At 33.9% G+C, this 24492-nt stretch overlaps 1 protein-coding gene across 1 annotated transcript in view; it reads left to right on the forward strand.

The window, feature by feature from the left end:
- Positions 1-24492, forward strand: part of SKIC3 (SKI3 subunit of superkiller complex) — an 81922-nt gene that overhangs the window by 44532 nt on the left and 12898 nt on the right. Inside the window, exons 29-39 of the mRNA XM_080803947.1 lie at positions 1250-1343; positions 3954-4031; positions 6873-6997; positions 7862-7985; positions 8771-8992; positions 10017-10089; positions 11789-11842; positions 12032-12143; positions 15683-15811; positions 19437-19558; positions 21341-21499. Coding sequence (XP_080660073.1) covers positions 1250-1343; positions 3954-4031; positions 6873-6997; positions 7862-7985; positions 8771-8992; positions 10017-10089; positions 11789-11842; positions 12032-12143; positions 15683-15811; positions 19437-19558; positions 21341-21499 — 1292 coding nt within the window. The remainder of the gene's footprint in view (positions 1-1249; positions 1344-3953; positions 4032-6872; positions 6998-7861; positions 7986-8770; positions 8993-10016; positions 10090-11788; positions 11843-12031; positions 12144-15682; positions 15812-19436; positions 19559-21340; positions 21500-24492) is intronic.

Raw genomic sequence — 24492 nt, forward strand, 5'->3', positions numbered from 1 at the left:
CCGTAAGAATGGGTAACATGTAAAGGATTTATACAGAGACGTAAATCTTACTTTCTACAAAATTCAGATACGTAGACCAATGAACACAGAATTCCCTGGCAGTTATGAAGATCCTAGTTTTCTTATCCTATAGTGGCACCATATCACTATATGTGATATAAATATATCATATTTAAATTCAACTCTGTGTGACTTTGCCATAAATGATGAATGAACAAATGAATAAGAAAGAGAGAAAGGAAGGAAGGAAGGAGGAGAGAAGGGCGGGGGGAGCAGAGAGAATGCAGGCAGTCTCTTTGTCTTGCTGACAGTTTTCCTCAGAGTGGAAGACATGAATCTCTTCTTAGTTTGACTCAGTTTTGGTGTTCCTCTCTTTTGTGACTTCGGGAGTTTTCAAGAATAACTTTGACTATGTGATTTTCACTTTGTGCTTTAACTTTAGAGTCTACCCATCACATAAATTGTGATTGCACTCTACTTTGTTAAACAATTTGGGGTGCCTGGGTGGCTCAGAGGGTTAAGTCTCTGCCTTCGGCTCAGGTCATGATCTCAGGGTCCTGGGATCGAGCCCCGCATCGGGTTCTCTGCTTAGCGGGGAGCCTGCTTTCCCCTCTCTTTCTGCCTGCCTCTCTGCCTACTTGTGATCTCTTTCTCTGCCAAATAAATAAATAAAATTTAAAAAAAAAAACCAAAAACAAACAAGCAAAAAAACAATTTAAGGGATTGGAAGGCTTATTTCCCAATACTACTTTTAAGTAAATCAGATGTGTTTCTCTGTATGCTAGTACGTACATGATGTTTTCTGACATTAACATTTCAAAATACTACATAGAAAGTGTCCAAGTCATCCTGGGTTTCTAGTGTACAGTACTGAGTTCATTTTTTTTAACACATAGAAATTGGAACAGAACCATCAAGAAAATTTCAGGAAAGCTTCGTTAGCCAAAGAACGGAATTTCCTTATAAATCTTATGACTAGTGTTAACACGAATTACAATTTCAAATTATTACACTTTGGGGATAAAAATGTTTAGACTTTCAGGTGCAACTAGAAGCTGTAAATAAGTATAAAATAATCATTTAGAAGTTATAAAATGTTTACTAGTATTTTATAGTCAAGATAAATATCAGATTATTCTTAAGAATGCTAGTGATCATAGGAGGTAATCTAGCATGTAAGATATTGAATATTAACATTTTACAACAACCACCATGCACATGTAAAGAAAATATTTTTTTGGATTTCCAGAAAGAATTCAGAATTATGCTCCAGCTTTCACAATGTTGGGTTACTTAAATGAACATCTACAACTGAAAAAGGAAGCCACAGAGGCATACCAAAGGTAAACTCTACATTTAATTAAAAGCGGTCCTTATTTATTAGTTGTCCTTTTTTTAATTTAGTCTCAGTTCATGAAGAAGGTACTAAACAAAAGCTCTGATTCCTTTCCTGATCTCTTATTATCTATTATTACATCTTTGAATGTAAGATGGAAAGATGCAATTTTAAATTTTCAGCTGTATTTGGGTTTCTGTGGCTCAATCCAAGAGAGAGATGGAGGGTGGGGGGAGAGGGGGGGACAAAAACCAAACTAAAAAGCCTCTCAGATTTTGTTTCAGAAAAATCTTTCAGTTTAGACTTTGTTTAGCTTTATTAAAAAACACGCAGGTTCATTCAGAGAAGAAATGAGAACGTTATGATATATTTGTTTGAATTTAAGATCTGTATTTTATTCATTCAGTAGCTTTTGAACTGCTTTGTGCCAAGCATTGTCCTTGGCACTGGCAATTTAGCAGTGAAATAAAACAGACACAGGCTCCATTTTCATGGAGCCCCCGTTCTGATGGTGGGGAGACATGTGCTGAGCTTATCAACATCTGTGATGGTAATAATTGCTAAGAAAGAAAATCAAAATGGGGTAAAGGGCCAGGGAACATGAAGGTAGGTAGTGAGTTTGAGACAGGTTTAAGAGTTACAGGTTTCCTAAGGAGGCAGGTGACGCTTGGCGTGAACGAAGCGAGGCTCTAAGCCATTTGGTTAAGAGGCGAGAGCATCCAGGCGGAGGGAACAGCAAGAGCAAGTGGTCTGACACAGGAGTGGACGTGGCATGTTGAAGAAACGAGGACAGTATGCTTAGTAAAATGACCAACCAGGAGCGTAGGAAATGAAGTCAACTTGAAGGTCTATTCTCTGCAAATGAATTGATTGGATAATAAGAAAATTACTCTTAATATTGTGAGCACTAAGTGAAAAGTTTAAAGTCCTGATTGCACATATCATTGCCCTAAATCTGAAAAATACTTAGAAGAAGCCTTGTCAGGTAAAAAATAATTGAGGTGCCCGAAATGCTTTGCCACGTCCTTTTATGGATCTCTTGGTAAGTTCAAAGGAGTCATCACTAGATGGTACTGGAGGCTGTCTAATCAAGGAGGTATTTTTCCAGGTGTATGTGGAGATTTATAAAAAACTACAAGTCTGTTTCTTTCAATGTTACAATAAGCCCACCTGTAAATAAACTGTAGAAATATGGTAGAACGCCACAGTGAGCAGGATTTTTAAACAAAGAAAACTGGACAGCTTTACAGCACTTGCTATTTTTTTCCTACATACTATAATCACAAACACTGTGACTCTAACACTAGTTATACCTTGAACTTAAAATAGCAGCTCCACAGGCATGTGGATAGGCACCACTCCTCCTTGACTGATATTGCCATTGTTTTCTGCTTTAAACAACTATTTGAAGCTTAAAACCACAAAGTAGGTATAAATCTAACCATTATAGTTTTTAATATACTATATAATACTGTCTTTTAGACTGCTTTGGCAAATATTTGTTTTTCATTTACCATCATACATATTAAAAACTTTCCTTGGGTATTTATCCCTAGATAATCCTTTTTAAACAGAAAAGAAAAGTGGGGCGCCTAGGTGGCTCAGTTGGTTAAGTGACTACCTTCAGCTCGGGTTGTAATCCCAGGGTCCTGGGATCCAGCCCCACATCAGGTCCTTGCTCAGCAGAAAGCCTGCTTCTCCCTCTCCCTCTGCCTGCTATTCTACCTGCTTGTGCTCTCTGTGTTTGTGTGTGTTAAATAAATAAAATTATTTTTTAAAAAAGCAGAAAAGTAAAAACAAAAATCTTACAAAATATCCAACTCCTGTTGTTAAGACATTTTTCTGCTTGTCCCAAAGGGACTAAACACAAGAAGATAAAAATAAGGCCTTTAGGGGTGCCTGGGCGCCCCAGTCGGTTAAAGCCTCTGCCTTCGGCTCAGGTCATGATCCCAGGGTCCTGGGATTGAGCCCCACATCGGGCTTTCTGCTTAGCAAGGAGCCTGCTTCCTCCTCTCTCTCTGCCTGCCTCTCTGCCTACTTGTGATCTCTGTTTGTCAAATAAATAAATAAAATCTTTAAAAAAAAATAATATGGCCTTTAGGGACTCCTTATGATTGTTTTCTTTCTTAACTAAATACCGCTTTAATATTTTTCTGTATGTAATAGGTAAGGGCACATGAAAGCACTCAATTTCCTGGCTTCCTAAATCAAACTACTGGCATAAATATTTTTAAGATTGTTTGCTGTGTTCTTGAGATAATGTCAAAACTTACAATCGTGACACCATTATTTCCCATATTTAGATCAAGTTTTTTAGAATATTTAAAACTCAAGTATGATAACGATTTCACTTAGTAAGAGATCACCTTATTAAAGTAATTTTCCTGACAGTCTAAAATCTAAATATTGAGTCCTTTGTTGTAGCAATTTGTTGTGTACAAGTTGTTATGACAGCATTAAAGAATTAGAATGAAATGAAGAAAACAAAAATCTATAGGATTGTCCATTATTTTCAATGTTTTTTCCCAAAGAAAAAGTTACAAAATCTCTGTTAATGAGGAAGAGGAAAAGAATGCTATTGTACACAGGTAACTTAAAAAACCTTGTCCTTTTTAAGGGCAATGTTATTGTTACAGACTGCGGAAGACCAAGATACTTACAATGTTACAGTAAGAAATTATGGAAGATTGTTATGGTAAGTACATTTTTCCCATTAATTCTGTGACTTTACTAGATTTTTCTGGCGAAAGCTATGGGACTATTGAGGCAGTGACAAATTTCCAGAGTAGTGGGACATTTATAGATGAGTGGGCTGAAAATCTCCCAAGGATACATAATTCCCTCAATACTGGGCTTTGCTAATAGTTTCCTGTTCCTACATCAATATCTAAGGCCACTGTGCTTTAGTGAGAAGCAGATTTAGAACTGATGGTTGTGGACTGTACAAGAGAACATTTCAAAGAGAGGCACTTGCTGTCTGTTATAATAGAACCCTAGTTAATTGGAAAAGGAATTGGATTTATTCTGATTCGTTTGCTGCTTATACTTACCTGGGGAATGGCCATTGAGGATCTAGAAACTGTTTAGAAATAGTATAAAAAAATTTTTGTGTATGAGTATTTTGGGATGGAGAGAGAGCCATTTAGCTTTCTTCAGGTTTTCCAAGACTTTTGACTTCAAAAAGAGTTTTAAAAAAAAAAGAAAGAAAGAAAAAAGATTAAAACCCAGTTATTTTAGAGGTTAGAATTAAAAACTCAAGTATGATCAATGATTTCACTTAGTAAGAGATCACTTTATTAAAGTAATTTTCCTGACAGTCTAAAATCTAAATATTAAGTGCTTTTGTTGTAGCAATTTGTTGTGAACAAGTTGTTATGACAGCATTAAAAAATTAGGATGAAATGAAGAAAACAAAAATCTATAGGATTGTCCATTGTCTTCAGGGTCTGGAGAATAGAAGTATTATGCGGGGAAGGTTTTTGGTTCAACTTTGGGAAGTGTTCCTCAAGTTGAGAACTGCCCCCAAATGGAATGGTCTAGTTGGAAATACATTGTTGAAATTGTAGTTTGATGTTTTGGGACTAGTGCCTGCATCTTTTAAAGAGGTACATAGTAGAGATCTGAGGTAGCCAGTTACTTTCTTTTATAACCGTGTAACTAAATCATATTCATAGATGGGAAAATATTACTGTTCCGACTGCTATTCCCTCCTGTATTTTTAAACTGTTGTGTTTAGGAGTTGATAGTTTTGTCATTTTTAAGTTTTTGTTGTAGCAGAAGATAGGTTGTAAGAAATTATATGGAACAAGTATCTATTTGTTTTTAGTTTGGGTTTCATATAATGTAAATATTTTATTTTTATTTATTTTTTTATTTTTTAGGAAGGGGGTAAGAGGCAGAGGGAGAAAGAGAGAGTCTTCAGCAGGCTCCATGCTCTGCACAGAGCCTGACATAGGGCTTGACCTCACAACCCTGAGGTCATGACCTGAGCCAAAATCAAGAGTTGGATGCTTCACCAACTGAGCCACCCAAATGCCCCACCATATAATGTAAATATTTTAGAAAAAAATCTATATCTTCTACAGAGAGTAGATCATGTCTTTTAAAATTTGTTTTTATTATGAAATATATTAAGCATGCAAAATGCAGTAAGTAGTATACAGCATAATTTAATGATAGTCACTGCTCAAATATAACAGATCTTAAAATTGCCCATTGTCTTCAGGGTTTTTTCCCAAAGAAAAAGTTACAAATAAAATTGAAGCCTCTTGTGCTTTTCCTAGTTCTAGTCTATTCTCTACAAAAGTAATCACATGTTTGAAGATAGTGTTTATTTTTTTAAAAAAGCTTTTTAATATATGTATGTATCCTTATACAATCTAAGGTAGCCCTCTTTCCTTCACCAAAATATTTATCAAAATTCGAGATTTTTTGACTTTAAAAACCTTAAAATTTTTTTATTTTTAAAATACTTCACCTTTATGAGACTAATTTTAGACTCAAAGTCTGCCTGTATTTTTAGATCCCACACCCGCCCCTAGATTAAAAGGATTTTCTAAAAAGAGTTCGAATAACACGATAAAATAGAAACAGTTTCTGATTATAGTGATGGATACGAAAAATAAGAATCTCAAGGGCACAGTGCATCCTGTGCAGGTGATGGCAAATAAATAAACAAAGCAATTTTTTTTTGTTATTAAAAAGGATTATAGTTTAGGGGCGCTAGGGTGGTTCTTTTGGGAGAGCGTCTGACTCTTGATTCTGCTCAGGTCACTATCTCAGGGTCTTGAGGTTGAGTGCCGCAGAGGGCTCCCCACTGAGTGGAGCTTGGTCAAGATTCTCTCTCTTGGTCTCTCTCTTTCTCGCTGTCCTCCCCGCCTCCACCCTGCTGCTCATGTGCCATGCACTCTCTCCAAAAAATAAAATGAAATAAACTTTAAAAGGAAGTACTGTACTTTAGTATCCTATGTAATAATTTTTACTTTTCTTCCTATTAAGTACAGAAAAGATAATCTGTAGTTTTGTCTGTGGAATTCAGTTTATCTTTATATTCTCAAAAAAAAAAAAAAAAAAGGACGAGCAGGTAAACAGTTTATACAAAGGCTAGGTTTGATTTTAATTAGGTATTTTATGCTTGTTAAGCTTCTCAGAGATGCTAAAACCATACTTATAGGTTAATAGTCAACCAATATATTAAGCTTAAAGAGTTCTGTATAAAAGTCAACTTAAAATTATTTTTATGCCTTGGGATTTTAGTTCAAGTTTGTTAATAAGAAAGATACTTTGTAATTTAGCAGAACTAATCATTTCACATGTAATTTGAAAGAAACAAAGCGTGAAATTAAATTGCCCCAGTACATCTTATTTGAAATAAATGATATGCCTTCTATTTTAACATGTCTTTTCTTTAGCTTTAGCACTGATAGATGAAGTATGTGAAGATAAAAGAAACTTGGTATAATAATCTCTCTGTATTCTTATGATACAAGCCAAAATTGTTTTTATTATTAAAAGTAAGTTGTGTTTTGCTTCTTAGTTCCATTGGTGAATATGATAAAGCTATCCAGGCTTTTAAGTCAACACCCCTTGAAGAGTTAGAAGACATCATAGGTTTTGCATTGGCTTTATTTATGAAAGGTCTATATAAAGAAAGCAGCAAAGGTGAGTATGTTGCTTGAAGCTAAAGGACATATCTTACTTTTCCAGGGCTGAGTGGAATTTAATCGCAACAAGATTACATGCAGAAAGATGGAACATTAAAATAGGAGTAGGGGTTGCAATGTTTATTAAAATCCAACTAAGAGTCAGGAATGATATTAGGTACTTTTTATCTGTTCCCTCCTTTAGTACATTATTATGTGAATAGTCCTTACAGCAGTGTTATGAGCTGAGTGTTATCTTAAATTATTTACATAAGGAAACTGAGGCCCAAGATCTCTTAGAGTTAGAGTTAGCTAACTCTAGTTAGCTAGAGTTAGAGTTAGTTAACTCTTAGAGTTAGCATTTGAAAGCAGGTCTTTGCTTAAATGGAAATTTCTGATAAGTGAAGGCCTTGAACATTTTTGGTAATAGTGTGTTTTGTTTTCTCCAAAAATGCTCATTGAGTACATTTTCATATATATATATATATATATATATATTTTTTCATATATATGTGTATGTGTGTGCTAGTACTGTTAAGTACCTAGCTTGATGGAGTTACTGGTATGCATGTGGAAATTTTCGTGGTATCTCAGTGGCTGTAGGCCTTCACATCCCTTGAAGACTCCCCTATAGATTCTGAAGATAGAAGTTAGGAAATGCCTCATAATAATCTTAACGATATCCCCAGGATCACCTTGGACCAACTAAACCAAGTTAGATTATCTAAAAATTTTTTCCGTCCACTTGAAAATAAGGAAACAATAAGATGTATTTTTTAGTTAGATCTTTAAAAAAATAGAATTAAGAAGGCAGAAATTTCACTGTTTGTCAATCAGGATTGTGTTTATTTTCTTTTGTTTTGTTTCCAACTCTGTATAATAGCCTATGAGAGGGCCTTGTCTATTGTTGAATCAGAGCGGGACAAAGCCCATATCTTGACAGCTCTGGCAATAACGGAGTATAAACAAGGAAAAATGGATGTAGCCAAGACATTGCTATTTAAATGGTATGTATAGTTGACAACAACACTTAACATGACCAGATTAAACATTGGGTTAAAAATTGGAACAATGTAAAAGGAGGTTTTTAATGTTGTAGGAACTTTTTGGCGAATAAAAGGGATTGGACTGACCTGATTGTGAACTGAGGGTCATAGGTGGAACTAGAGATCATGGCTTAATTCTTAGCTCTGGGTCCATCCAGTCCTTCAAAACCGTCCTGTACTCTGTGTGTATTATTTATTTGTTTAAAAGAGTAATTGATCATTTGATCTAGTAGGATCTTAAAATTTTAATGAAGGGAGTTCTACTAGCTTATTTTTTGGCCTCTTTGGTCCCCAAAGAGTTTTTTTCATCTTTATTTTTCAAGTTAACCTGATAAATTTCATTTAAAATTAAAGCTTTAAAAATATATATCAGTATAACTTGTAACTATTTCTATGTTTTTGGAACAAATTGGTAAAATAATAACCTATGGTATCTCTAGTTATTTATATGGTTATCTGGTTAGTTATTTTTCTAAAACCCAGGCCCCCGAAACACTATTTACATTTGTTTCTAAAACTTAGATATAATGAATAGAAAAGAAAGGCCCTTGGAATTTTTAACTGCTCTGGACATTTAGGGAAATTGCCGTCCCCAGAAGCCAAGGGATCTGTTTTATATTTATCTTATAGCTGGGCTTAGTTTGGTAAATCCTTAAGTAAACTGCATTTTTTACTAAATGTTAAATATGTTTGAATAGTTACAGACTACTATACTATGGCTAATAGACAACTAAAAATACTTACAGTTCCATCTTAAAGGAACCAACCACAGAAAGCCTTCAAGCCCTGTGTGCTCTTGGATTGACAATGCAGGATGCTACACTTTCCAAAGCGGCACTTAATGAATTGCTGAAGCACATCAAACAGAAAGACAGTGATTATCCAAAGTGCCTTCTCATTTCAGCGATTTATGCACTGCAAGGCCGCAGTGTGGCAGTGCAGAGACAAGCATCTAAAGCTGTTCATAGGTAAATTCTGTACTTGTGAACTTGGGGTAATTACACTTGATGGGCTAATCTTTGACATTTGGACCTTACTAGGAATATAAAATGAGTGAAGCATATATTTTTGTAAACCAGAATGTAGTTTTCTGAAATTGCACTTAGGACCAGATAGCTAGCTGACTCTACATATTATTTCATTTATAAAGATTAAAAAAAAAATCAGTTGATAAGGAGATAAGAGAACAGAGATTTTGCACTTATTCATTAAGTTTGAATAAGTTTGCTCTTATTCAGTAAGTTAAAGCCTGAAAGTCATTTTAATACAAAAGTCCTTCCTTATTCTCGTTAGTGATATGGTCCGTTTGTTATTTGAAGCTGTGTAACTTGATGGTTTTAGGAATTTTTTGGCCACTCAAACATTCACTAATGTCTTCCAAATTTAGAAAATAGAAAGCACTTATTTCTAGCAATAGTGGTTATTTGTTTTATTTTCAGCAGTAAAGTTTTGGGTTTTTTTTAAGATTTATTTATTTTGGAGAGAGAGAGTGTGTGTGTGCATGAATGGTGGGAGGGGCAGCAGGAGAAAAATTCAAGCAGACGGTGCTGAGTGAGGAGCCCTATGCCTGGCTCGATCACACAACCCTGAGGTCACGAAACGAACCAACTCTTAACCAGGCTCTTAACCAACTAAACCACTTAGGCACCCCAGCAGTAAAGTGTAAATGAAATTTATTTTCTTTTCACAATTTTCATCTCTGCATTTTCCTTGAACGCAACGTACTAAATTTCCTTAGCTTTTCTTAATTAGATTAGGCTTTGTAATTATCATGTTGCTGATTTTTCCTTCTTATTTTCATAAGGACTCTTGGTGTATCTAGAAGATATGTTTTCTGAAAATTAAGGCCCTTTCATTTACACACAGACAATTAATATGAACTTGTTAAGGTTTTGAAGTTTGATACTAAATAAAATGTTGGTTGCTTTTACTTTTCATGGTTTAAAGTGACTCCCATCTCTCTAAGCCTTTTGCTTTTGATGATCTCTGTAGTAACCCAGCTGATCCAGCTCTTTGGTCTCTGTTGTCCCGAGTAGTTGCTCAGTATGCTAACCGAAGTGCAAAGGTAAGTAATGTTCTAAATTCTGGCAAAAAGATAAAGTAACTTGTGATGTAGTAAGTAATATAATTTTTAGAATATTAGCATTATCCTTCTGGGAAACAACTAATGCAACAAGGGAGTTCTGCTCTTTCACCAGATTTTCTATTAGTCATTTGATAAGTAGTACATCGAGTTTCTTTCCTGTACTATTGAACTGTTCTGGGCGTTATGAAAGATACAAAGAAGTAGGTGGGCTTTTTTTTAATACATACAAATTATGTTAATGGCTCTGTGATTAGGTTATGTTTATAATGTTGCCATTTAGGAAGAAATAACTGTTGGGTTTTTTGAATCCCAAAAGATAGTTTTATTTAAAAGCTCTTCAAAGATAAGAAAATAAGAACTAGGACATTGCTAATGTCTAAAATCTAAAAATGTGAATCTCAACATGAAGTCATTGATGTTCTATAAGAGGGATTATGTATTTTAGTTCATAGTAGCCAGATATTTTCGGGGGTCTATTTTGTTAATTTTGTTATTTTGTTAATTTCTGTGGTTACTATGTCCTTTCATAGTTGCTTAATTAGTGGGTAAACATAATGGTAGTAGCTAATATGTTTTGAACACTTATTACATCTAATAATTCCACTGTCTGAAGTCTGTGCGGGTCTGATTTTGTTTGTTATTCCTACTTGTTTTTGCACATAGTAGTTCAGAGAACCTAAAAGAACATCATTATTAGACACTAGACTGAAGTACTTACTATGTGCCAACCATTATATGTATTTTGTCATTTAATCTCAACAACCACATGAATTAGCTGCAATTAATGTCCATTTTATGGAGATCACTTGAGACAGAGAATAAATAACTTGTGCAAAAACCACAGTTAGTATTTGTGGTGTTGGATCATCCCAGATCTAACTCTTGAATCCTCCTTCTATTCTGCTGTGTTTTCTGTTTTCTTTTTAATCCATCTTCTATTTTTTTATGTTGACATATTTTTAAAGGTTATTCTTAGCATTCTTTATATGCTAACTATGATGTGCAAGACATTTCTGATACAATTCCAGTATAAAATTAGGAGAACAGTATACTTCTGAATTAAAATGAAGTCATTTTCATAATTCACTTTCTTTCACTTTCACTTTCTTTCAGGTAAAATGTCTAACTGAATTTAAAAATTAAGGATTTCAGATTTACTATACAAAAATTATGATGTATATGTTTTTCTCATTTTCAGTTTTGAGTTGACTGTTATTGAAGCCGTCATTTGCTTCAAGAAGTTCTGGCTATTCATTTTAGTAGGAACTACAGAAGACTTTGAAATACCATATTTCCATGGAGTAAAACCATGTTAATCCTAAAATAAGTTCTGGGATTCTGATTCTCTTTCTCTTTCAGCCTTTCTTTCACTTTCTTTTATATCACTAGGAAATATGTACTTGTGTTTGGTATAAAACTGTGTAACTTTTGCACCATTAATGAGTATTTTAAAAGAGTAGAGTTGAAATGATCATAGTAGAGAAGATTTTTATCAAAATACTAAATTTAAAATTTAAACTTGTCTCTTAAAGCAGTAATCATTTGATATTTCAGGAGTTTGGAAGTTATGAATGTGGTTAAACAGCTTTTCAAATAATTAAATGGAAAGATTTTTATCAGTATTAATTTTTATTTGTGAAAGTTTTTACATTTATCTAAATATGATTTTCTATTATAGGGAGGTGCTATAGCAGGAAATGTGGCTCATATTTTGGACTCAAATCATGGAAAGGTTAGTTTTCTCCAGTACAAAGGAAATGTCTTACTTGTTAAATAGTATTATTTATGAAACAATAAAATAATTTTTCTTCCTAGGTTTAGGAAGTCACATCATACTTGATATAGTCCTTTTTTTAGTCAATTTGAAAGTCATGGAGCTACAAAGATAATTGGTTAACACTCTTCTTTTTCCTTTTTGCAGAAGGCATTACTGTACACTGCAGTAAATCAATTAGCTTTGGGAAGCAGTTCAGCAGAAACTGAAAAAAATATTGCACTAAAGACCATTCAGAAAGCAGCTTTTCTTTCTCCAGGTGAATATAATATAATCCATTTTATTAATTCACATTTTTCTGGTTTTGCATTTGTGACCTGTAGGTATAAAGTTTGCACTTTATGAAATAAGGGAATTTTAAGAAAATATTCTTATCTTTTGCATATTATTTGATTATCTTGCATTTGACTGCTAATAATTAAGAAATCAATTCTTGAAGCATGCTGAAAGGAATATCTGCATAAAGATACTTTATTTCTCTTTACTGAAACTCTGAATCATGTATTTTCAAGAAGTAGTTTTCTTCTTGTTTTCCATCATCTGGTTTAATGAGGTTTACCTTATAGCTACTAAATTATTTAATGAACATACTTAGTTATTTAGTTATTGTTATGGGTAGTTAGCTCCTTAAAGAGTGGAGATACGTCTTCTGGGGTAACTGTTGGAATGTCAGGGTGAAGAAGACACAAAGAAGAGCTAGCTCTTCTTTGTGTCTTTCATCACACTGATCACTGAGCAAGTACCTATGACCACATCAGTATACTTCCATTATCATTCCTAGAGGACTGGAATACCTATCAGTGTGTATTTTTATATAATAGTATTTTTAATATGAGATATAGAATTAAATAATTTTTTTTCCTGCAGAGTACTTCAAACATTTGTTAAATCAGAAAACTTTTGCTTTTTGCCAGGGACTGTTAGGAAACAAATCGTACAAAATAAGTCCAGTGTTATCTTCACAATAAATTGTAAAGACCCTAACTAAACCATAAAATATTTAATATATCAGAGATTATTTTATAAACAGACCAACATCTTGTTGTTTATTCTTTGTTTCATTTATGCAATAGAACAAAAAAAGACCCTAAACATTTGGATTTATCTTTGTTACACATTGGATAAGTTTTTGATTTTTAGAAGTTATTTCAATAAAGTATTAGATAGAATTACTCTCAAGGATTTTTACCATGGATCTAGAATGATAAAAGATCTGTTAGCTTTTGATTGTGTGAGTGGCATAAAGAAAGGTGAGATTGCCCAGATCAGGTCTTCTGTAATGATCTTCTTATTTTCCCATATTGTCTGGAGAAATACAAACTCAAGGAATTAGAGTCATCATATAAGATGCTTAAAACAGGGATTGAGTAATGAAGATGAGTGCCTATTTGAGACTTATTTTTGGAGTCCAAGTGAAAGTATTTTATTGTAGTTATGTGTAGTAGCTATATACCTAATCCTTGTAGATCTTTATCCTTGTAGAACTTATAGAACTATATCAAAGTATAGTTTTTTGGTTTTTTTTTTTTTAAGATTTTTATTTATTTGACAGATCACAAATAGGCAGAGATGCAGGCAGAATGGGGCTGGGAAGCAGGCTCCCTGCTGAGCAGAGAGCCCAATGCGGGGCTTGATCCCAGGACTCTGGGATCATGACCTGAGCTGAAGGCAGAGGCTTTAACTCACTGAGCCACCCAGGGGCCCCTCAAAGTACAGTTTTGATAGATGGTATTCCAAGGAATCTTTTCAGAAATTTAAACATAATCCCTAGAATTTAGAATTAAATTAGAAAAGTCCAGTTTCTGCTAGGTTAGTGCTTCTGTGATGTCAGAAGGTATTTTTAGCAAATTATATTAAAAAATTTTTCAGCTCATAGTATATATATATTTATATTAAATATCACTTGGTTTCATAAGGAATTTGAGTTGCTGATTACTAATGGAAAAGTCAATGAAAGCAGCGATTCTTCTGAATTGTGACAGAAGAAATTACAGCCAGCTAATACCCATTTCCTTCCTCCTGAAGTTAAAACTATACCTTAAGATACCTAAAAGGAGTTCTTCACTTAATCTTAGAAATAAGTTAATATTCAGAAATTGAGTCCACTTCATTTGGAATTTTGGGTTTTAGGCCTGATGACACCTGAACCATCATCTAGTTCACTTGCCTTGTTTTATAGAAAAATGAGTCCCAAAGAGAAGGCTGGCACACATTTAATTAGTTGCATTGTTAAAACTAAAAACTCAGATCTAAGACTTAGTCACTTGTCTTTCATTATACAATAATCAGATCTCATGAATTCTAAGGAATGGTCCCCATTTCCTTATTCTGGGGTTTGATTCTGTCTTTCATTACTTAAAATAAGATAGTCATTGTCTTGGGCAGAAATTATTTTGTAATATGGAGATATGCATTTAATTTTTTATAAAAATTTTTTATCTAAGATTTCTAATGATTCCTGTACTATTAATACCGATCTTCTGTAAGTAAAATAGATAGACATTTCAGACATTTAATAGAGGTATATACTGGATAGAACAGTTAGATAAGAAAAAATGTAAAACTTTAGCTAAAATTTTTATTTAAATGACTATATTGTTAACTTTCACCCCTGTGGGATTTTAAAATTAGTTGTCTGTTTGTTGTTGTTGTTTGTTTGTTTTTGAAGATTTTAAAGTAATCTCTACACCCATTTTGGGGGGTCAAACTCTCAGTCTTGAAATCAAGAGTTGCATGCTCCACCAACTGAGCCATCCAGGGACCCCAAAATTATTATTATTATTTTTTTTAGCGTAAGAGGACTAAGATATTGACCATGCAAATATTAACCTGCAAAATATGACTTAATAAAAGACCAAAAAATAAAAACTCATCTAAGTTCTAAATTCTTTTTCACCTTCTTTTCGCAAGTACCTTTTTAAAAAAGAGGTACCTGTATGCATAATCTATATTAGTACTACCTCAGTCTGCTCCTTGCCCCCCTCCCCTGAAGCTGCTGTCAAGGTGTGAAGGAAAGGAAAGATCAAATCAATGAACAGCTGTATAATCCTAGAATTGCTTCACTTGGAAGGATAAAATGACTTTATGCTTGGCTGTTAGAACATAGGTAAATGGGGTTGTTGTGAGCTTTTCCCTTGGCTCAAACTTTTCTTAAAAGCTGGGAAATAGTATTATCTTGCTTTTTCTATGATTGAACCTTTAATACAGGGTTTGAATGATGACCATATGTGTCTCTTTGAGACTTGCCCTTGGTGTCCAATGAAAGTAAATATAATTGACTTTTCCACAGTAGCACAGTACTCTAGGCATCTGAGCTAACCAGCCATGGGAGAACTTAATAGGATATTTCTTATCCTTTGCTGTATTTTGAAAAAAAGACAGATCTTGAAGGATAGTAATGTATTGTCTGAAAAGAAGTATAAATTAGTTTCCTTTAAGAAAATGGATTTTTTGGGGGGTTGCCTGTGTGGCTCAGAGGGTTGAAGCCTCTGCCTTTGGCTCAGGTCATGATCCCAAAGTCCTGGGATCGAGCCCCGTATTGGGCTTTCTGCTCAGTAGGGAGCCTGCTTCCTCCTCTTTCTCTCTGCCTGCCTCTCTGCCTACTTGTGATCTCTGTCTGTCAAATAAATAAATAAAATCTTCTTAAAAATATAGAAAATGGATTTTTTTCTATAGATACAATTTATTTTTAATTTAATTTAATTTTTTGGTATCTATAAACTCTTAGTCTCACTTTGGATAGCTTTTTAGCAATATGTTGGTATTAACAAGACCTCTAACCATATTCTTTATGTTTAGGTGATCCTGCTGTCTGGGCTGGGCTGATGGCAGCCTGTCATGCTGATGATAAACTGGCTCTAGTGAATAATACTCAGCCAAAGAGAATGGATCTATACTTGGCACTGTTATCTGCTGTTTCCGCTTCAAGTAAGTTTACAAACACATTTTATACATAATGAATTCAGGCTACAGTACTCAGAAGGATATTGCAAAAAGTAGAGGGCATAATTAGCCCCACGCTAAAGGCTGAATGATCTCATCTGACAAAGCTTAAAAACAAGTCTTGAAAAGGTGAAATCATGTTCTAGAGTCTGAGCTGCATATAGAACAAAGTTCCAGAACATTACAGGAATACAAAAATGTTGAGAATTCTACAAGGTGAAATTTACAATGTCTCGTATTCAGTTAAAACTTAATACCCATGCAAAGAGATAGAAAAGTACCACCCATAATGAAATAAATCAAACAGATTATGAAATAATGAAATAAATGAAACAGATCAATAATGAGAGACTGTGGACTCTCAGAGACAAACTGAGGGTTTTGGAGGGGGAGGGTGGGGAGTGGAGTGAGCCTTGTGGTGGGTATTGTGGAGAGCACATACTGCATGGAGCACTAGGTGTGGTGCACAAACAATGAATTTTGGAACACTGAAAAAAATTAAATTAAATTTAAAAGGAAAGCAAAGGGGCACCTGGATGGCTCAATGGGTTAAGCCTCTGCCTTTAGCTCAGGTCATGGTCTCAGGATCCTGGGATCGAGCCCCACATTGGGCTCTGCTCGGCGGGGAGCCTGCTTCCCCCTCTCTCTCTGCCTGCCTCTCTGCCTACTTGTGATCTCTCTCTCTCTGTGTCAAATAAATAAATAAAATACTTAAAAAAAAAAAAAAGAAAGAAAAAAGAAACAGATCCACACATGACACATTAGTAATCTCTTTAAAATGTAATTGACTGTATAAAGCACATTTTGCAACAATAGCTCAAAGAACAGCAGGAGAAACGGAAGTATGCTGTTGTAAGATTTTTATACTGTACATGAAGTGGTATAATATTACTTAAAGTAGACTGTGGCAGATTAAAGATGAATACTTTAAAATGTAAAGTAGATACTAAATAAAGTTATAGCTAATAAGCCACCAAGGTAGATAAAAGGAAATCGTAAAAAATAATTCAAAGAAGAGGAAAAGGGAACAAAGACTTTAGATAAGACAAATAGAAAACAAGTAACACATTGGAGTTAAGCCCAACCATATCTATAGTCAAGTTAAATGGTCTAAACACCCCAGTTAAAAGGCAGAAACTCTCAGATTGAATAAAAAAGGAAGAGCCAACTATATAGTGCCTAAAAGAAACAGACAAAATATAAATTTATATTTAAATGTAAAGACAAAAATAGCCTAAAAAGTAAAAGGTTGGAAAAAGATATACCATGCCAACGCTAATCAAAAGAGGGTTGGAATGGCAGTGCTAAGTTCAGACAAAGTGGATTTCAGAGCAAATGATATTGCCCATGATAAGAAAGGTCATTTCATAATGGAATCAATTCATCGAGAGGACATAACAGTGCTAAGCATTTATGTGCTAAGTAACAGAGTTTCAAAACACACAAAATCAACATTGTATTTCACAATAAGATAGGTAGAAAAAAAGAAACTTGTGGAAAAATGTATGAACTAAAAACTTGCAGAATTGAAAGGACGGACAGACAAATCCACAATTATATAGAGAGTCAGTGCTCTTCTTTTGATAGTTGACAGAACAATTGAACAAAAAAATCAGTAAAGGTATAATAAAGACTTCAACAACACTGTCAACTAAATTGACCTAATTGGCATTTATGAAATACTTCTAGTAACAGCATTGTCAAGTGCACACAGAACATCTACCTACATGTCTTATGGGCCATAAGAAGTTCTAAATAAATTTAAAAGGCTTCAAATCATATGTAGAAAACATTATCTTAATATAATAGAATTCAATTAAAAAGCAGTAACAGAAAAATACCTGGAAAATTCCCAAATATTTAGAAAGTGAGTAATCCAGTTCAAAGAATAAGCCAGAAAGGAAGTTAGAAAATACTTTGAGCTGAATGAGAAGGAAAAAGACATTTCAGAGTTCTACAGTGCTATTAAAGCACTTCTCCCAGGAAATTTATACATTAGATGTCTACATTAGAAAATAAGAAAGCCTTCAAGTCAGTGATCTCAGCTTCTCCCTAAGAATTAGAAAAAGGAAGAGGAATTTATGCTCAAAGTAAGCAAAAGAAAAGAAATAATAAATAGTAGCAATTGGTGAAGTAGAAGCATAATCAACAAAAGTGAAAACTAGTTCTTTCAATCTCTCTGATATGAGGAATTTGAGAGGCAGTGCAGGAGTAGGGAAGGAAAAAATGAAACAAGATGGGATCAGGAGGGAGACAAAACCATAGGAGACTCTTAATCTCACAAAACTGAGGGTTGCTGGGGGGAGCGGGGATAGGGAGAGAGTGGTTGGGTTATAGACAGTGGGGAGGGTATGTGATATGGTGAGTGCTGTGAAATGTGTAAGCCTGATAATTCACAGACCTGTACCCCTGGGGCTAATAATACATTAAATGTTAATAAAAATAATTTTTTAAAAAAACTACTTCTTTCAGAAGATCAATAGAATTGATAAAGCCTCTAGCCAGACATCAGGAATGAAAGTGGGTACATCACTATAGCAATATTTAAAGGCTAATCAGAGGACCTTGTGAACAAGTTTACACCATTAAATTTGGTAATTTGGATGAAATGGACAAATTCCTTAAAAGATACAAATCTCACTTAAGAAGTAGTAAATAAACTGAACAGCTTTGTATCTGTTAAAGACACTGAATTTATAGATAAAAATCTTTCCACAAAGAAAACTCCAGGACCAGAAGGCTTCATTGATGAATTCTCCCAAACATTTAAGGAAGAAGTAATACCAGTTCTGTACAAACCTTTTCCCAAAATAGAAAAGTTGGTAGTTCTTCTGTGAGGCCAGCATTACTCTGTCACCAAAACCAGGCAAAGACTTTAACAGGAATACTGTGGAAGGAACTACACATGCAGAAATTCGTAACAAACCATAGCAATTCAAATCCAACAACACATAAAAAAGATAACAATACATCATGATCAAGTGGGGTTTATCCTAGGAATGTAAAGCCACTTTACCTGTAGAAATGTAATTTACTATGTTTATAGTTGTGAAGGTGTTAGACAAAGTGTCTATACTTTGTGATTCTATTTATGTGAAATTTTAGAAAATGCAAACTGATCCATTGTGTCTGAAAATAATTAGTGGTTGCCTGGGGATAGACGTAAAGTAGTGGTATGCTGGGGACAGAAGTGATTACAAAGGGGTAGGGCGAAACTCTCCATGTTGATGAGTATGTTCATTATCTTGATTATAGTGATCGTTCATAGTTGTATAGTTTGAATATGTGCAAATGTGTAATTTATCGTATGTCAGTTATATCACAGTAAATATTTAATTTTTTCAATTAATTATTTTTAGTTTTACTATGAAGTGATTTTTTATGTAAATCACAAGTCTATAAAGTTTTAACTTCTTCAACCACAAATGCTCCTACCATGAAACTTTTCAGAAACCTGGCACCTACTAGGGTAGTCTCTGGTATTCCTGTAAGTTTTAAAAAATTGTCTATGATGATAAGTCTAATTGTAGTACTTCTTAGCAACTAATTTCTTCGCTGAGAACACATTGTAAGTCGCAGAAGAAAGTAACATTAACATTTTTGTTAACAGTTAAAGACAAAGAATTCCTTAAGGATTATAACCAATCTCTGGAAAAGTGGTGTCTCTCCCAGGCTGTCACTGGTCTAGTAGACACAGGAAGAATATCTGAAGCTGAAGCCCTCTGCATGAAGGTATTACTATGAAATTGAGCATTGAGATTTATGGATTCTTATCCTACTCCGAAGATAACATTAAACATGGAATGCACATTATTTAAAGGGCATATGGTGGTGGTGGTGGTGGTGGTGGTGGTGATGATGATGATGACAACTACGATGACCTATAAGCCAGTCAGTACACTTAGCAGTTTGTATTTGAACTTCACAGGAATATATGACATAAATACTATTATCCTCTTTTTATAAATGAGTAAACCAAGGCTTAGAGACAGCAAGTAATTTGCACAAGAGTTCACAGCTAGAAAATGATTGAGTTGCCATTTGAACTCACTTTTGTGTGACTCTAGGACTCAAGGACTTAACAGATCTTTGTTGAGGAGGATACCATTATGGAGGCCATATTTTCCTTTGATTTCTGGTTACTACCTTCAGAATGCTCTATTTTCTATCATCTCTGTATTTTTCTAAAGCTCTGAACCACATAAAGACAATGAAAAGTAAGTGAGCAACTGGTGCTACCTAGTAGTTACCTTTCACATACCTGGATTGTAGGCTCTGTGCGTAAATCCTTAGCACCTTGCCTAACGCATAGTAGGGGCTCAATAAATATGTATTCAATGAATAAATCAGTTTCATAAACCTACTCAGAAATAATTGAATGGATAATGCAAGTTTTAAACATCACTTTTTCTGAAAATACCTTTTTTTCATAAATGCTTACCACGTCAAGTTATATTTTCTTTCTAGAAGTTTTTTTGGGGGGTGGGGCAGGGGTGTGGGAGGAAATGAATTTTACGGAGAAGGAAGAATGGATCTTTGAAGATCCCTTTGGTGTTTGAATTCTCTGAAAAGCAGAGTAGTAAATTTTCTCTTCTATTTAAGAAATTCCATCTAAATTCAGGATAGATTAGTATTATGCAGTTAGTGTTTAATAAGCAACTGACTGTTGCTATACTCTCTCTGACAGAATAAGGGATACTTTTATGAATCTTATCATTTTTTTGTTCCAGTTTCTTAGAAGAAAGCAATCACATATATTTAAGACTATGACTTAATTTAAAAAAGTAAAGTATGTTATTGAGGGACAAGCAATAAAGAAAGAAGTGTTTAGAACAACAGTGGAAGGTTTGTTTAGAGAACTTCCATAAACTTCTTCGAAGTATACGTATATCCGTCCATATACATATATCTGTCTGTATACATATATTTAGCAAGGAGATATACATATATAATTCTATATATGTGTGTTTGTGTATAAATAATGGCTTAGGGAAGTGGGTAAATGGGTCATTTCTCTTAACAGTGTTTGGGAAGTGTATGCCTAGAGAAGGACATCTAATGAATATCTTTGTGAAGAGATTGAAAAAGGAAAAAAAAAACAGTAACCAAAGCAAACAAAAAAACAAAAAACTATAGCTCTTCTGGTATAGTTCCTTCCAATAAGGAATAGTGTTAGCCTTCACTGTTAATTTCATGTTTTCTTAATTCACCTATTTACATTCAGAACTCAAGGTTTTCAGGATGTCACCTGAGAATAAAACAAGTCAAAGAGACAAACTGAATCTAAAATGACCTAAAAACTACAATAATAGCATTATCAATTTTAATTTAAATGTGGAGTTTGATATTCTCAAGATGTTCGTTGTTTTATTTATTTTACTTTTGCAGTTCTTTACTTTTTATTAAGGAAAGGTTAAATTCAGATTTTTTTTTCCAAGATGGAGAATAGCTTAATTGCCACTTAACATTCAAGAATCTATTTGATCTATTTCTATTTTGATGTTTAATTTTTAGAATTTAAAAAGTAACCCTGATCAGCCAGCTGTTATCTTACTTTTGAGACAAGTTCAGTGTAAACTACTCCTGGAGTCACAAAACCCTCTCCCAGATGCCGTTCTTGAAGAGCTGCAAAAAACAGTCATGTCCAACTCAACTTCTGTTCCAGCATGGCAGGTAAATTCCCTCCTTCCTTACATGAGGCCTGAGTTCAAATACTTCATGATTCTAGATGAAGGCAGGCCTTAAGCCCCATTTTATTGGTCTTGCCTTTAAACTTACCATGTATCTTTCATTTTCAAGATTTAAAGTACATTGTATTGTGATTAGGGAGACTAAGGAAGTTTAATACTAATTTAGGATCTGCTGCTACAGTGCTTCAAAGCTTTTTAAGTTGTTGATTATAAATTTCCTCCATTTAAAACAATATTGAGAATACTGTCTTTTACATGGTGTTGATGTAAGAAAGCTAGAGTGTCTCAAACATTTTGTCATAATGGTGTTAACTCTCCCTTTAGAGAGGATTTATATGTTTTTTTCTCAACTCATATCCAGGATTTTAATGGTTATTTAGTGTTTTTTGAAATAGTTATTGATGCCTCAGTCAACAGAGCTTCCTTTTAGCTGCTTCTGGTTATCTCCAATGACAAACACATGATGATCACCATGTACTTTATTCTTATTGATGTTAAAACACAAAAACATGTAATTACTGTATCCAGCTTACTATAGTTTCCTCTGTGCTCCAGAGAAAGTATCAAAGGGGTTTTTTTATGTTGATTTAATAGTAACTTATTTTACTATAATTTGTTCTTCATTTTGATCTTTCATCATAAACTACTTTTTGATGTTCCTGCTTTAAAAGATTATCTAGTAGCATAATGAGTTGGATTACGCAAGCTAAACCTGGTATTTTACTCTAATCACTGGAGAAAGATGATGCTTTCCCCCCCTCTTTCTTAAAGTTTGCCATAAGAGAGTTAAGATAATTTAATTCTAAGGTCAGATGGATACTGATGATTTCCTGTTCTTCATCAAGAGGAAAAATACCTTGTCAAACTAAAAGAGAAAAATTAAAAGATAAACTCTATAGGAAGTAGAGTCTTAAGAGATAGCATGTGTTTTCTTTCATATTATGATATAATTCACAAAGGATAGAGTATAAGAATCTTAAAAGTACCATTCATTACATTTTTTACTTACATATATGCCTTAACTGCCACCTATACCAAGATACAGAACATTTCCAATAACCTAGTTGCCTCTCTGTGCCTTTCTCTTTGATTTTTCCCTACTTCAAATAAAAAGGAGAACTATTTTGACCTCTGTCACTTCTTTCTAGTTTTGCCTGTTTTTGAACATCACATAAACGGACGATTCTTTTGTATCTGGTTAGTTTCATTCAGCGTCATATGTATGGGACTCATTTAGTTGTTTCATGTAGCCATAATTTTTCCATTTCATCTTATGAATATACCCTTGGTGGATATTTGGGTTATTTCCAGGTTTTGGCTATCATGAGTAATGTTATGTCCATCCTTACCTATGTCTTTCAGTGGGTAATAAGGGATATGTGTGTTTACTCTAGTAGATCCTGTCAAACAGTCTTCTGAATTGATTGTCCATCTGATGTTCCCACCAGTAGATTCCAAGCATTCCAATGCTGATAGAGCTAGATGTGGTTAATTTCCCCCTTTTCAGTAGATAGGTAGGTAATAATATCCTGTGGTAGTTTTAACTTGAATTTACCTGACTAATGATGTCGAGCCACTTTTCATATGCTTCTTGAACCTTTGGATATCCTCTTGATAAAGTGCCTTTTCTTTTATTTTTCATGGGCTGTTTTTTGGGTGATTTTTGGAATTCATTGTATTTCCTGGATTGAAGCACCTTTTGGGTCTTTGTGTTGCACATATTTTCTCATGTCTGTACCTTGGCTTAGCACTCTGTTAATATTATTTTTTGATGAATAGTTTAATGAAGTCTAGCTTGCCATTTTGTAATGGTCAATGCTTTATTGAAATGTTCTATTTAAGAACGCTTTGCTTACTTAAGTGCCTAAAGATATTTTTCTGTTTTCCTTTAGAAATTTCTGTTTTCCCTTTCATATGTTAGGTATATAATCCACCCAGGATTAATTTTTGTTAATGTTGCAGGATCCAGGTCCATTATTCCTTTCTTAGGTGTATCACATTGTCCCAGCATCATTCCTTGAAAAGACCATTCTGTCCCCACTGAATTGTAGTGATGCTTTTGTCATCAATCAGCTGCCTGTATCTGTAGGTTTTATAGGGTTCCCTCTTCTTTTCCTTTATCTATTTTTTCTTCTTGCTTATAACTTTTTAATTAGTTTTTATGTGTGGAGGTAATATTAAGACCTCCGACTTTTTTTGTTCTCCTTCACATGCCTAAAGTCATTTTAGGCTTGTTGCAATTATGTATAAATTGTCAATTACCCTGCCTCCTTCCCCCACAAACAAAAGCCCCGCTAGGATCTTGATTGGAATTGCATGAACCTGTGGCTTAATTTGGGGAGGATTGATAAAATAATACTACTGAGTTTCTCTATCCACAAATGTGGTATTTTCCTCAAATTATTTGGGTTCTAAATTTTTCTCAGTGGTGTTTTATAATTTTCATTGTATAGGTAGTTGATATTTTTTGTTTGATTACAAATGATATTTTTTTTCTTGTATGTCAACCCCAAACACTTGGAAATGCAGTTGATATAATTTATATGTTGACCCTCAACAACCTTGCTGAATTCACTTATTTTTTGGAAATGATTTAAGTTTTCTGTATACATAATTAGGTCATTTGTGAATAATAAAGTTCTACTTTTTCTTTCCAGTATTTGTATATTGATTTTTTTTTCTTGCCATAATGCACTGTTTAGAACCTTGAATAGAGTGTTAAATAGAAGTGGTGGTAAGACAAGTGAATGTTCTTATTCTCAGACTAACGCAGAAAGCATTTACTATTTCATAATTAAGTATTTTTTTTCTGTAGGTTTTATCTGATATGCATATACCAGATTAAGGAAGTTTTCTTCTATTCTAAATTGATTAAAAGAGAAAATATTTGTTTCTTATCATGAATGGATGTTGAGTTTTAACAGATCTTTTGAGGGGACATCTATCAGAATGGCTATTTTTTAATTATTCTGTTAA

The sequence above is a fragment of the Martes martes genome (assembly GCF_963455335.1).
Source record: "Martes martes genome assembly, chromosome: 5".
Taxonomy (NCBI): Eukaryota; Metazoa; Chordata; class Mammalia; order Carnivora; family Mustelidae; genus Martes; species Martes martes.